The 14,641-nt window shown below is 38.9% G+C and overlaps 2 protein-coding genes across 2 annotated transcripts in view; both read left to right on the top strand.

Annotated features, from left to right (window-relative positions):
* CARNMT1 (carnosine N-methyltransferase 1) overlaps window positions 1-2,192 on the top strand; it is a 35,942-nt gene extending 33,750 nt beyond the window's left edge. Inside the window, exons 16-17 of the mRNA XM_082497979.1 lie at window positions 310-413; window positions 699-2,192. Coding sequence (XP_082354105.1) covers window positions 310-413; window positions 699-800 — 206 coding nt within the window. The 3' untranslated portion in view covers window positions 801-2,192. The remainder of the gene's footprint in view (window positions 1-309; window positions 414-698) is intronic.
* Window positions 2,193-4,893: 2,701 nt separating this feature from the next.
* Window positions 4,894-14,641, top strand: part of TRPM6 (transient receptor potential cation channel subfamily M member 6) — a gene marked incomplete at its 3' end in the record, with an annotated part of 101,790 nt that continues 92,042 nt past the window's right edge. Inside the window, exon 1 of the mRNA XM_082497109.1 lies at window positions 4,894-5,260. Within this exon, the coding sequence (XP_082353235.1) occupies window positions 4,934-5,260 (327 nt within the window). The 5' untranslated portion in view covers window positions 4,894-4,933. The remainder of the gene's footprint in view (window positions 5,261-14,641) is intronic.

The raw sequence follows: 14,641 nt of genomic DNA, 5'->3' as shown, positions 1-14,641 counted from the left end.
TATGTCCTGCATTCTGTTCTATAGACACAGCATTGATGCTAGACTGAAGAAATTTTGAGATACAGAAAACACAATCTGGTAGGAAATGAGACTTCATTGTTGAATAAGCAGCTGAACTAATTTGTTTTCATTTTGCCTTGAATCTGAAATTTGATATAACAATCATATTCAAGTGATAGAAATGTGTTCTTTTGTCTGTATTTGAATATGTGAGTCTGGATATAAGCATTTTTGCACTTGCAGTGCTTTTGATTTTTAAAACAATTTTGTCTTCTTGATAGCCATTTCCATTGTATCTTTGTATTCTAGGTCCTCTTCTTTACCACTTTGAAAACTTGGGAAATGAACTTTCTATAGAATTAAGCTACGAGGATATAAAAAATGTTATACTGCAATATGGATTCCATATGGAGGTAAGAAGATGCAGTAGTTTGCAATGAGTAGTGTTGGTATAAACCAAACAAACTCATTCAAATAAACCTTTACCTTAAATTTAGTTCAACATAATGGCGTATGCTAATAACTTCTGGGAGAATTACATCTTTATAAGTATGTTGCCAATTATTTGCTTTCCTCATTTTTAAAAAAGTGTATACATGAGCTTTGAAATCTAGTAAGTATATAGCAATTTCTTATTGAGAGAAACTTTACGGTTCTCGTGGAGAAGGTGTTTTGAAAACCGCTGCTTTTTTTTTCAGGTGGAAAAAGAATCTGTACTGTCAACTTACACTGTGAATGAACTCTCCATGATGAAATACTACTATGAATGTGTGTTGTTTGTGGTGAGAAAACCAGAATAGAAGCAGTCTGTATAGGTTAATCAGAAAAAAAAATGTTGGCATGAAAGCTAGAAATGAGAATAAAATGGACTGGGTGATGTCTGGACACAACCTCAAATCAGTGGTGCCTTCTTATTCCTAATAGGATTTAGATAGTGTCTATTTTCTTAATATCTCTTGCTATCCAGACATGTTTTATGCCGTGCATATTTGTAATATACTTGTGAAAATGGAGGACGAAATGTTCACATACACTGTCTTTGTGCTTTGGAATGCATTAATAATAAAAACAAAAACATTTTCTTGAGACTAAAATGTAATGTTTGCCATAACCAGGCTAATTGTCCACATACGCTGCCTCATATTTCATAGATTTTATACTGATTTTCTTTTTTTCTGCTTTCTGAAGTTAGAAATGCATAGAGGTGCTTACTGTGCTAGCTGTCACATTTAGCGAAGTATTTCTAAACATATACTTAAATTATGAAGTCTGAAATGGTTGGAAAGTGATAAAATTATTAGTGATAGATACAATAGCCATCAGAACTGTTACAGCATTTTCTGTGGAACTGAAACAAAGTACATTATTTTACAAATGCTAATCTTTGTACCGCTGTTAACAATTTAATCAAAACACACAACCTATAGACAATTAGAAATACTATGTGAAAGCAGAGTGCTGAGTGAAGGAAAAGCAGCATGTCACAGAGAAGTCATATGTTAACCTCATTTTGAAACTGAAGTATATTAGACGCTTTGCTGTCTTGAAATATATTGTTTTCAATTCACCTACTTACTGCTTAAGCCAAAACAATGAAGCAGTATTTTTTTGCTAAACAGAAAGTCACTTTATACCTTGAGCTTTTTTCTTTTTTTGAAAGTTGGTAACATTGCTGAGTTATTCATGCCATGTGTAGGTAGTGCAACAGAAATATACCTGTTTCTTAAAGGGGGAAAGAAAAATGTTACGTGTAAATAACATGTGTTGTAACCTAATAATCTCTACTTGAGTCAGCATATGCAGGCCAATTGGTTGACAATTTTCCTGTAACTTCAGGCACTTTAACCTTGTGACTTAGTGACTTCTTGGTTCCTTACCCTAATGTTTTTTTTTCCTGGCAGATGTGGCTTAGGTGAATATTTAACCTACAAATCATGATACTGTACAAGAGGCTGAGTCTTCTGTCATGAGAAAACATTGATTAGTAATCACTGTGAGGAGGTGTCATGTTAGCCATTTCATTTTCTTAATACGTTGGTTACCTTAAATACCGTTTTCATCCATTTAAAAAAAAATCTTTAAAATATAAAAACATTATAATAAGGAATCAAGGGTTTTTTCATATTTTGTCATAATGACACTGGAAAATAGCTTGTTTCCCATTATTTCTAGTCTCTTTTTTTCATGGTCATGTCCTAATTGCATCTCTAATAGTTCTGTACTGGCTCTTGGATTTTTCCCATTAAGGCCAGAAATGTCTGCCTCTGTTCCTAAATTGAAAGTCTGCATGGAGGGAATCATATAATTGAATCATAGATTTGGCTAGGCTGGAAGGGACCTTTGAGGTCATCAAGTCTAATCATCAACCAAACACTGCCAAAACCACCACTGACCCATGTCTCTAAGCTCCACGTCTACCCGTCTTTTAAATACCTCCAGGGATGGTGACTCCACCACTTCCTTGGGCAGCATGTTCTAATGCTTGACAACCCTTTCTGTGAAGAATGTCGTCCTAATATCCAATTTAAACCTACTGTGGTGTAACTTGAGGCCATTTGGCTTGTTACTTGGGACAAGAGACCAACCCCCACCTCACTACAACCTCCTTTCAGGTAGTTTTAGAGAGCAATAAGGTCTCCCCTCGCCTCCTTTTCTCCAGGCTAAACAACCCAAGTTCCTTCACCCGCTCCTCATAAGGCTTGTGCTCCAGACCTTGCACCAGCTTTGTTGCCCTTCTGTGGATACACTCCAGCACCTCAATGTTTTTCTTGTAGTGAGGGGCCCAAAACTGAACACAGTAGTCAAGGTGCAGCCAGTGCTGAGTACAGAGGGATGATCACTTCTGTGATCCTGCGGGCCACACTATTTCTCATACAGGCCAGGATACTATTGGTCTTCTGCAGCCTCACCAGTGCTGAGTACAGAGGGATGATCACTTCTGTGGTCCTGCGGGCCACACTATTTCTCATACAGGCCAGGATACTATTTGTCTTCTTGGCCACCTGGGCTCAGTAGTGGCTCATGTTCAGGTGGCTATTGACCACTGGGCAGCTTTCCAGCAACTATTCCCCAGTCCTGTAGTGCTGCATGGGATAGTTGTGACCCAAGTGCAGGACTCGGCGCTTGGCCTTGTTGAACCTCATACCATTGGCCTCGGCCCATCAGTCCAGCCTGTCCAGATCCCTCTCTAGAGCCTTCCTACCCTCAAGCACACCTACACTCCTGCCCAACTTGGTGGTGTCTGCAAACTTAACAAGGGTGCACTTGATGCCCCTTTTCAGATCATTGATAAAGATATTAAAGAGAACAGGCCCCAGCACCGAGCCCTGGGAGACACAAACTTTTTTTTTGTTAAATAGTTTCAGCATTGCGTAAGAGAGGGTATGTTTCAGTACTGTGCCCTTTCTGCTTAGAATCCCAATTGAGAATAAAGGTTTCTGGTCTACAGAAGTTTTCAATTAGAGCTTTTCTTAAACTAGTCTCGTCTGAACTGTCTTTTCTTCCTAAAAGTGCACCACCAAGATTTAGCCCCATAAACGAACTGTCAAAGTTCTACCCTGCTGCAAGAAAAATGTGTCTAAAGCTGAAACACTGCCATTGCAACAAATAGATAAAAAATAAAAGCCCTTGCACACCTAAATATAGTTTTTTTAAAAGTTGATTTAATTTCCTTATTGTACTATTTACTTTTTTTTTTGAGGGACTTTCTGATTCTTTGCTTTCATTCAGATTTTTTTTCCTTAGTTTAGAATATGATTAGTCTTGACTTTCAAGCTCCTTGAAATAAGACAAGGTTACATGAATATCAATTATGCCATTGCTGAGTAGTATATATATCTGTAATATTGCCTAATTTCTGCTTCCTACCCAGTCTGTAGTTACACTTAAAATGTGGTGGTCTTGTTTTCCGCAAATTAGAAAACTGAACTCTTGCTTTCTGGTTGAATGTCAATATCCTTTGTTCTGGTGGTTTTGTTCTTTGCCACCCTACGTTGTCACAAGTGCCATTTTATTGCATTTTTGAAGAATATGTTTTTATTTACTTACGTCAGGTATATAGTGATGTGCTTCTGTTTCTAATATAGAAAATGCCAGTTTTCCCCGATGTTTTCCTTTTAAATTACAACAGTTGCATTTACAGTTGGAAGAGGAATAATCTTGTGCATAAGCTGTGTGAGTCAGTAGTGTTTTACCTGCAGTCCTATTTATGAGTTCTTAAAATTAATCACTGGTATTTTTATGAACAGGAATAATTGTGTATTATTGAATGTGATCACATTCTTCATTTTGGCTGTATACACGGGGGGGGGGTGTAAATGCTTAAGGTGTTTGTCAAGCTGAAGCCGAGACCATGAGATTTAGGTCATAATTAGACTGTACGTGGTATCGGGGTGTAAAATACAATGCTGCATAATCTTCAGTGTAATACTTCTTTATAGGGGATAAGCTTGACGAATGTAAAGTGTCCTGTATTTTTATTTATATGTAGTAGACTCTAAAATCAGTTACGAAGGCAAGAACGGGAAGTTTCACGTCTCTGCAGAAACTTCCCTCAATTTTCGGTGTGTGTAATTGACTTGATTTTTCTTGGACATTAAAGTTTGCAGTATGACTTGATGTGGCTCACGTGTGACTTGCTCCTTTGCTCTTGGGAACGATGCCGTTTTAGGCAGCCGTTCCTGTCCCCCCCGGCCCCAGCCCCGTTACCCCCCCGCCGCGCCGACCTCGGTGTCGTCCCTCCCCCCCGCCCGCCGCCCATCACTCACGGGGGGCGGGGCCGGGCGCTCCGCCCCGCCCCCAGAGACCGCGTCCTGGGGGGAGGGGGTGGCGGTGAGCAGTGAGCGCATGCGCTGCTTCCCCGCGCGGGGGCGGTGCGTGCAGCGTTGGGGGGCTGCGCGCGCTCCGTGGAGCCACCGGCGCCGGTACCCCCCTCATGGCCAAGCGGTGTGCGGAGCCGTTACTGTGTCACGTGCCCATCAAACGGCTCCTGCGCGAGCTGCCGCCGCCCCCCCGCGCTGCCGCGCCCGAGCGGCGCCCCCGGGGCGAAGCGGCGAGCGCCGGCCCCGCCGCCCCGAAGCGGAAGCTGGAGGAGGATGAGGCGCCGCCGGGCAAGCGGCCTGGGCTGCAGGGGGGCGGCCCCCGCGGGGAGCAGGGGCACGCAGGCGGAAGGCGGCGCGGCGGGCCCGCGGCGCCCCAGGACGAGTTGACGGCGGAAGGACGCGCCGGTGGCGGCGGCAAGGAGCGGGCCGCGGCCGCTGAGGTAACGGAGCGGGGCTGGGGCGGCGGGAGGCCTCCCGGGGAGGATGCTGCGGTGCGGCCGTGGGCGGGCCCGGGCTGCTGGCCTCCGGGGAGAGGAAGTCGTGGGCGGTGTTGGTGGCGGTTGAGGCGTTACCGCGGGGCGGCGATCTCAGCCCGCCGCGCCGGGGTGCGGGTGTCAGCCGAGGGGGCTGGCGGGCCGTGCGGCCGGCGGGTCCGCCGAACCGGCGGGGGGAGTCCCCCGGCATTTGCCAGGCACAGCACAGCGCTCGGTGCCCCCTCCCCCCCCCGCCCCGTCCGGGCCTACCGGTGTTGATCGGTCGGTCGGGGGCCTCCTAAAAGCTTTTTTTTTTTTTTTCCCCCTTTCTTCATCTCCCGAAGCAAAATAAGTAAGGTGTCTAGGGTCCGTTTGTCTCCACCCGAAAAACTGATGGAAAACAGCCTGTCTGGAGCTCACCTTAGTAAAGTCTGTTTTCAGCGACATTCTCATCCAAAAGTACGGTGGAAACTTGAAGAGTTTATTTTGATGGCGTCTCTGTTGTTTGAGACTGCGGCTCCTCAAACAAGCTCAACGGTCAGCTATCTGACCATTTTCTTTCTTAACTTTTTGTTTGGGATGCGATGGGCATTTAGTAGTGATACTCACCAAAACGTCTAGGGAAGGTGGTGGTGAGGGACAGGGGATCAGTTATTTAATGATCAGGATATATAGAAATGCGCGGTTCACTGCTGACGTTTCTGGTTAACTTTGAACAATGTACGTTCTCCCTGGCCTTGACCACATTTTACACAGTAGGCCAGAAAAAAAAATACAATACTAAAAAAGCTTTAGTTTTACAAAAATAAAATGCTAGGTTAAATTTCGCACATATCTAGAAGTCTGATATATGTAAACTCACCTTTTCTCCCACCTGGATCTTTTAAGTAAGACCAAAGTATTTGATCCAGTGATGTGGAAGTGGCAGAAAGTCTAGCCAGGTCAGGGGCTTTGAACTCCAGTTTTAGACTCTCTGGCTTTGAAAAGTAGGTACCCATCTATGATCTGTAAAGAAAATTGTAGGTTTTATTTCTCAGGCTCTGCCTTTTGGTGTTTTGTTTGGTTGGTTGTGTTGCTTTGTTTTATTTTTTTTTTTTTTGTGGTGGATGGTAGAATTAAGGCACAAAGGAATTAAGGAAAAAATTGTGTGTCCTAAGAAAATTGCACATCCTTTTTAGGCTGCACCTTTTAAACACAATCATATCTTTCATTTTTTTAGAGAGAACAAGCGTCTTCTGCAATAAAGCAAATTAAAGAAATTGAGCTAACCTCTACATAACAGTTTTACTCCATCACAAATATGATGCTGAATTCTTTATTTCTCCTGAGGATTATTTAGGCATAATTTTGTAGCACTGTATTTGTAACAGGTTGTTTCCCTAAGTACAGTATTGTATAAAAAATATTTTTGCTTTAAAATTAAGCTTGGTTAACAACAGGCAAGAGGTGTTTCTTCCATCTTCTGTGTATCCTAGATATGTGTTTTAAATCTTTCACAAAGATATTTCTGATGATGATTTTTACACCTTTCTGAAAATACAGCTGTAGGTTGGGATTATTCTTTGCTCTTTTGTGGATCGTTTGTTAAAGTTACAAGCAATTCAGTTATACTACAGTTGGCTGGAGAAGAAATATTGCTTTGCTTTAGTTTTATTTGCAAGCACACCTTTGCAACTGGAGTTGGAAAATTAACTCCTTAAAAATTAAACAACTTCATGCGTAGAAACTGAGTTGATGTATCTCTTGAGCTTGCTGCATGTTACCGACCTTGCTAGAATTTCTTCTCAAAACCTGTTTTGAAAGATATTTAGGTGAACGTGAATATTTGATATTTTATTTTGCACTTTATGTATGAATGTTTAATGCTTGCTCCTGTTTCTTGTGCTATTTGCATTTGTTCATTTTCACAATGAATCTTCTTGGAGGTACCAATAAACTGAAATACTGCTCCTCTGGACACTTGAGTGCTCTTGAGATTGAGCCTGTATGTGGCCTGAGTCCCAAATTAAGAGTATGCATATTTTTGTGGTTATGAAGTTTTAGATTATAATCTCTCTGAAACAAGAATACTGTCATTTACTCTGTCTGTACAAAGCACCTAGCACAGGGGTGTTCTGACTTTTAAGTACTTAGGCCTCACAGTGTGAGCAGTAACTTACTAAAATATGAGGGGAGTTCAGATGAAACACAGGAATAATTTGTAAGGGTAGCTGACAGCTTCTGAAACTCCATTGCTGGAGATTTTTTTCAAAGAACTTGTTAGCCATTTGCTCTGCACAGTTCTGTGTGAGTGATGCTGCCTGGGTTGGAATATGGACTGGAAAATCTTCCCTTTCTCTGTTGCGCCTTGTTAATGCTGTGCAGTACAAAAATTTCCGTTTATAAGAATATTTATGCAAATGTGTGCAACTACTTATAGTTTGGCTTTCTTCCAGTTTCCATATAATCAATTCTTCTGTTCCTGTGGCGCTGTCTCATTTAATTGGTATTGCTCTTGATTCCAGTTAATGGGAAATTTGGTACTTTAATTTTTCCTGAAGTCAATCTTTTCCTAGTGGGCAAATTCACAGTAGTAGTACTCTCCAGGTACGCAGCCATCTTGTTGCTATGAAATGTCTACACCTTTCATGCCTCTCAATTATTACAGGTCTTGAATAATGCCATGTTTTTGCAGTAAAACCAGGTTACCTAATACAACAAATTGTAGTTCATAAGAGGCTTGTGTGGTAACAAATAGAAAAATGTATTCTTTAAATGGAAAGTATGGTGAATTTATGTAGGTCTTTCTTTTGGGGAAGGGGGGGAAGCGTTATTTGTCCAGTATCTGAGAGGGTTTATGGACAATACTTACTGCAATTTTTTGAACATTACATTTTTTTTATTCTGTTGCAGAGCAAACAAAGCATGAATTTTTTCAAGAGACATTCCAAAACAGCTATACCAGCTTACTTGTAAAAAATACTTCTGTTCAGCACCTGTTATAACTGACGCATTAAAGTAAAATTCTGATTGCATGTTAAGAAAAATACAAACCAATATTACATGTAAATGCATTATTTTAGGTTTGTGGCAACATTCAATGCTTTTACATACCAGAAGAAAGTACATGCTCAAGACATAAGGAATGATTGAGAATAGTTGTTCTTATGTGTATCATGACCATAAAAGCATGCACAGATTGGCCACTGTTTATAACCACAACATGGTTATAAACAAACAGTGTGTTTTCTAACGCAGATTAAAAAAAAAAAAAATGTGGTGTCATATTAAAGTGGTAGATAAGTACATGTTCCTCCAAGGTTTTTCTTGTGCAACTTACCAGTTCTTAAACTTTCCCCTCCCTACCCTTAGAAGAGATCTTCATTTTTTTCAAGTATACTTGAGTACAAAATGTAGATACAGAAAAGAAGAAACAGAATGTGATTGAAACAGTACAGAATGCTTTATTTTTCCTGCAAGTATCATCCTCTGAGTTGATGTAAATTGGCTAAATACATTCTTCTGAGTACCATGTGCATGAAACTTGTATACCATTGTGAGAAGAAAAAGCAGTGACCAGTTTTTGTATGCGAAGTCCAACAATTGCACACGTTTTACAGTGTCGCTCTGTGCCAAGATTGCAAGTTGAAGAAATTGGTGGAGTTAGGGAAGTATTTCCCAGAGGTTGTACAGTAGTTCTTTGCAAGAATATTTGAAAAGAAAAAGTAAATTGTGATTTGGTTGAGATTTTCTATGGTGTTTGCCTTAGAAATAACTCATATATTTTCTGTATAAAAATTATATGAACCATTTATATGGAACAGCTGAGTAACTCCTCCTTGTTTCTGTTTCTTTTATAAAAGTTTGGTTTTGTTATTTTGTACTGCTGTCATACACACTAATGTTCTGTTGCCTTTTTATTTGTTTGTCTCTTTTCAAAGCAGGAAGAAGAACTCTGTCAATATAACTCATTCCTGTATTGGAGAGCGCCATTGCCTACTATTGATTTGTCTGATATTCAGAACCTAGATGGAGAGAGCCCACCAGAAGCTAAAACTCCTTCAAGGACTGATACCATGGATACTGAAATGGAGACCTGATCAATTGTTTCATAGTTGTCCATCTACTCACAGGAAACTTGTTTCCATTTGGTTTCAGGTTTTTCTAGTTGGGAGAAAAATAAGCATGCTTCTGCCTTCTTGAAGAAACAATGTTTTGTCAGTCTGCAAAAGCAAGTCTGAGTTGTCTAAGTGGATGGAATAATCACTATTAGGTACTTAATAGTAAGCTGTCTGGAGGTGTACTGTATGGAGGAGGCTATGATGTCAAGCAAGAATTCTTGAAAACGTGGAGGCAGGCTAAAAGAAGACTACAGAAAATTAGAACTTTGGGATGCAGTTAAAAGAAACCAGGGGATATGTTACTTGTCAAAAGAAATGGAAAATCATTTTACCTGTCCTGAACAAAAAGACATAACTGTGGTACCTGAAATATTTCTCATGTGAATTTATCATAAGCACACAAACTGTAGTGATTTTTAATGTGTGTCCTTCCATGTAATAGCTAAACCAAAAAATAAGAGCCTACCAAAACCGGACAAAACATTCCCTTTTCTATGCAAACCAAAAACAAGTGTGGCTGGGAGAAGGAAGGAAAAGGGGATATTTTCTTCTATAAGCTGTCACTGTTCTGAAAGTTTTTCTCATTCTTCCTGTGAAAATGTTTTTCACCTTCTCCCTTTCATATTACCCAAAGCAGTGGGCAGCCAGCTTTTAAGTTTTGGGTCCATTCTCTAGTTAATGCTATTCTTATTTTTTGTAACGTTAGCTCTGAACCAGTTGGTAGCATTGAATGGCAGGTGTGCACAGATGTGCCAAGAAAAGTTAATGCAAGTAAATGCAAAATTAACCCATACACTTTTCAGACTTAACTGACTGAGATGTAGTTTTTGCAGAGATTATAGATCTTGCAACCAATTTTTCAAGTTTTTAAATTTTTTTTTTTTTCAAATTTTCATTGAATTAGTGTTTTGTTGTGAAATGCAAACTTAATGCTTGTCTTTTGTAACTTATTTACAAGTTGAAGTACAATTAGAAATACTTGTCTTTAATAGTAGACTGAAGTTGTATGGGCAGACTGTCAGACTTTGCAATTTGATTTGTCTTTTAAGGATAGCAAACACTGTATTTTTGCTGGAATCATCACTGAAGAAGGCAACTTGTGAATTTTTTTTTTTTTTAAATAATGTATTTGCTAAAGGACAATAAAGTTTTGCCTGTGTGTATTTGAAGATTTTGGAACTATTACTGTGTGGAGTTCCCGACTTTGTCTTCAGATTGTTGCTTTTATAGCTTTGTCATTTTACTAGGGCTTTTTGCTTAACATAATTAGCTTGTCAGCCTTCTCAGTAAACATTTGGAAACTTTTTTCCAGTATTTGTGCTGTAAGGTATCTGTATAAGTTCATTGGTTATTTATTTAGATTGTTAGTGTCCCTTAGCACCCACAGAAGGAAGGAGGTGGCTTCGTGACTCAAGGATTTCGTGGTGCTTGTTTAGATAATGCTTCTACCTGCTGTCAGATTAGCTAGATACATATTTAAACTATATTTATTTTTATCACACGTTTTTAATTACATTCTTTAAGTCCAAATACACCAACTTATCTTAGGAAGTACTTTACAAATGTTTTAAAAACAGACTCCTTTTCTGGCAAGAATGCAACTGCTATTTCGTGTTTACGATAACCAAAATAAATTAGTAAGGAAATAGATTTATTAACTTATTGAGGTGTTTGATTTGGTTTTGTTTTGTGAGGTTTTTTACCCGAAGTAATATATGTATTCCTGTATTTGTGGCTTTTATAATATTTCATACCATTTTGCATTATTAGCTAGTATCTTTGTAGACATTCTTTAGTCACTTAAAATCTTCTTGGAGCTTCGTACATGGTAGGTAGGTCCTGGCAATAGACTGCATTTTAGCGTTAAAAATCTGTCTTTGCATTATATTCATAGGAGAGAAGTTGTTTTATTACTGTCTTTAAAATACATGTTTGAGCTTTTCCATAACAAAATAAATAAGCCCTTTAAAACAAATTAAACTTGCACTATGTTGTAGGCCGTATGTTTACTTTATTTGCAATTATGCTGTAGGCAAGCACTTTCCTCTTGGCTTGTTCCAGTCATGGGCTGGAATGTTATGGCTACTTTCAGACCATTTGCTGAGCTGATTAGTTTTTTCCATTCATCTGTTTGCTAATAGAGGCAAATTCAAAAGCCTTGGAAAACTTTCTGAAATGAGTCTGAGAGTTTGGGTTATACAAAAGACTGGCAAGGTAAGCGAAGTGATGATAGGTTACATAAACTGCATTAGAGCTGTCAAATTGCGTGATCAAGACATGTCATTGCTCAGTGTCTGGTGTCTCCAGATACCATTTGTCACTGTGGGCTACCAAAATACTGGTCTTGCCTTCCGACTCCATTTTTCTAGAGAGGTCTTGTTCAAGGGCTGTACAGAAAATGTAAGCTAGATGTTTTAATTTGCATGTGCATTTATATCCAGTGAGAAGATGATGTTCTTTTGAAAAAACAAAATGTCAACACAAATTTTAAGACAACTTGGGAGCAATGTGATACCTGCCAACTGGTGATCTTCATTTGATATGTTCTTAGACTTTGAGAAAAAAATTGTTTATACTCTCTCTAGGTAATTGGGAGTTTGCTTTTCTCTAAAATGTTCCCCTCTAAAAGGAAGAACCACTGTTACAGGAGTAAGAAAGTGTACAGCGTAACCTTGGAGATCGTCTAGCTACTACCCAGGTTTATCAGGGTGTTGCGTCTGGAAGTAGCACAGCAGGGGTATGAGTGTTCTAATGGGAAGTGAAACGCTGCAGTTAAATATGTTTCAGAGCAGATTTAAACAGCAAAGTAGTATTACCAGTGTGTTGGCCTTTGTAAATTTTCTGTGTCATTCTAAACTTAAGGCCTGTTTTATATGCTCTGATTTGTGTTCACTGAAGGCCTGTACTATATCTATGATTGCCAACATAGATAAGCTTCCAGGAGAAGCCTAAAGCTCAGTCCAAATCAGGAAAGTAAAGAACTACTATGACAAACAGGCTGTATTAATGACCATGTTGGATATAAGTACACTATGGTAGAAAGAAATAAAAAAAAAAAAAGAAAGTGGGAAATGGAAGATAGGTGGTGATGGAGAAGGAGCATAGAAAGTGAGTGCAGGCGTAGTTAGGCAGCAGACATACGACGTGATGTAATATTTTCAGCATTGGCTCTGTTTTCAGCACAGCAACATTTACAATAATTTGAATATGGTGATCAACAGTAAATATATTAGGTTTCTCACTGTTTTGAGAGTTACTGCTTGATGTTTTTTCCTGTTGGCAAGGCCAAGAATTTAATGGACATTAAAAAAAGTACACACTTATGTATATGGGTAGTAGGAAAATCCACAGGATCCTTTGCGTAGAAAACAGAATACAAATGTATGTTTCCAGGTGGCACCAAAGATAATTACAGTCCAGCATTTGGCAGCTAGTTCTGTTTATGGCAGATTTGTTGTGAGGAATTCATGGTTATTTTTGTGAAAGTATCTGATGGCCGCTGCAATAAGAGGTGTTAGACTGCACGGACTAATTGTTCGGTATAGCAAAGCTGATGTTCAAAGAAGCATTTCAAAACAGCTAGTGTGCTTGGGCTGGCTTAATTATTTCCATGCCTACAGTTATAACCTTGACTCTCTAGGTGGCAACACACATACACGGTAAACTACAGTGAACCTGGAAAATGTTTTGGGTATGCTTTTATTCTGAACTCCTACTGAAAATTCGAGCAGTGACATCATGAGTGTTAATCATTTCCTTACCGTGATACATAAATAAAGGCAGATCAAGTCACAAGTTCCTCATTATAAGGTGACATGAGATCTTCAGCATAACTGGAGTAAAAACATTTTGTCAAGAGTTTTTGGTTCACTTCTTTTATTCTGTCTTCCCTCCGTCCCCCTCAGCCCCCCACCCAAAAAAAAAGCAAGCTGTTAATTTAACACATGGGAATTTGTTGTCACTACTTCTTAGCACTGTTTCCATCAGTGACTACTGGGAAGGAGGCTTTATCCGATTGTGCATTGGATGGAAACCTTGGTCGGTGGTTGAAGGCTACTTGAAATGTACTTTTTAAATATGCGGAAGAAAAAGGTAAGTGCTAATTCATAAGAAACTAACTCATGAAGTAGTGTTTAAATGTTGGTATATAGGTAGCTATATTTGAAATGTATGAGGAAATTTCAAATAGGGTTTTTCAAATAGTCATATTAAAAGGTTGCTTATTTAAAATTCATATTTCAAACTTCTTGTATTAGAGACTTCGATGTTGATGCTGCAGATAGTATGTTTTAATTATTGATGTTGCATTTGTACGTGAACTCATTAGTTATTAATAAGTATGTTTTAAATGCTCTTGGTCAAAAAAACAGCATTCACGGCTTCTTAGTCACTTCTAAGGGCTTAAAAATCATTGTTCTTTCTTCTCTTAAAGCCATACAGATCATAACTTTTTCTCTACTGAAGGAAAAAATAGTTTTCTTTTTACTGATATGTTACCATTCCCAGGGGAAAAAAATTGTGAAATGATAGCAGCAAAGTCAATTTTTGTTTCTAATTTTATTTTGCATTTAAGAATTATTCTGGTGGACAGTAGTTTCCCTGGGTTTGTTTTTCCTTCTTTTATAGCAGTGAATTTTTGAAAGAAGGGATATGGACGGGCAAAACATTACTTTTTTTTTCTAGTTTTCTTATATGAATACCCAGGGTGTTCATGTTTGGATTGGAATATTATGAAATAAGTGGCTTACCAAGGATGAGATTGAGAAGAGTAAACAAAAATAGTATTGTACTATCCTCGTTTAAGTGTAAGTCAGAGGAAAGTTTTTTCATGCAGAGCCACAATGGAAATGAGCCACATCTATTCATTGTTCTCTTGCATAGGTGAATTTTGTAACGTCCTTCATTTGAGCAGTGCACAGTGCTCTTCCAATTAAATTGGAACACACAATAACTAATTCCACTGGATCTACCCTAATTTTGAAATGTCCTTTCTCTGAAGCCTGATCCTATATAGCAGATACCTCCTTTTGATGCTTCAACTTGCAGACTATGAAATTTGCTTTCAGTTTCTTTTACTTCCTGTCATTTTAATAAACTAATTTTGCTTCTGATTGCGTAAAAAGCAATTATTATGTAAGAACTACTTCAGCATAAAGTGAGCTACCAAAATCGTATGGTTTCATGATTGTCAGTTTTAAATGGCAATATGTGTTTTATCAAATAATCACAAAATGTTGCATCTGTGTAT

This window comes from Vanellus vanellus (assembly GCF_965231255.1).
Source record: "Vanellus vanellus genome assembly, chromosome: Z".
Taxonomy (NCBI): Eukaryota; Metazoa; Chordata; class Aves; order Charadriiformes; family Charadriidae; genus Vanellus; species Vanellus vanellus.
Note: the sequence above shows the minus strand (reverse complement) of the source record. Positions and strands in the feature narration are given on the sequence as shown.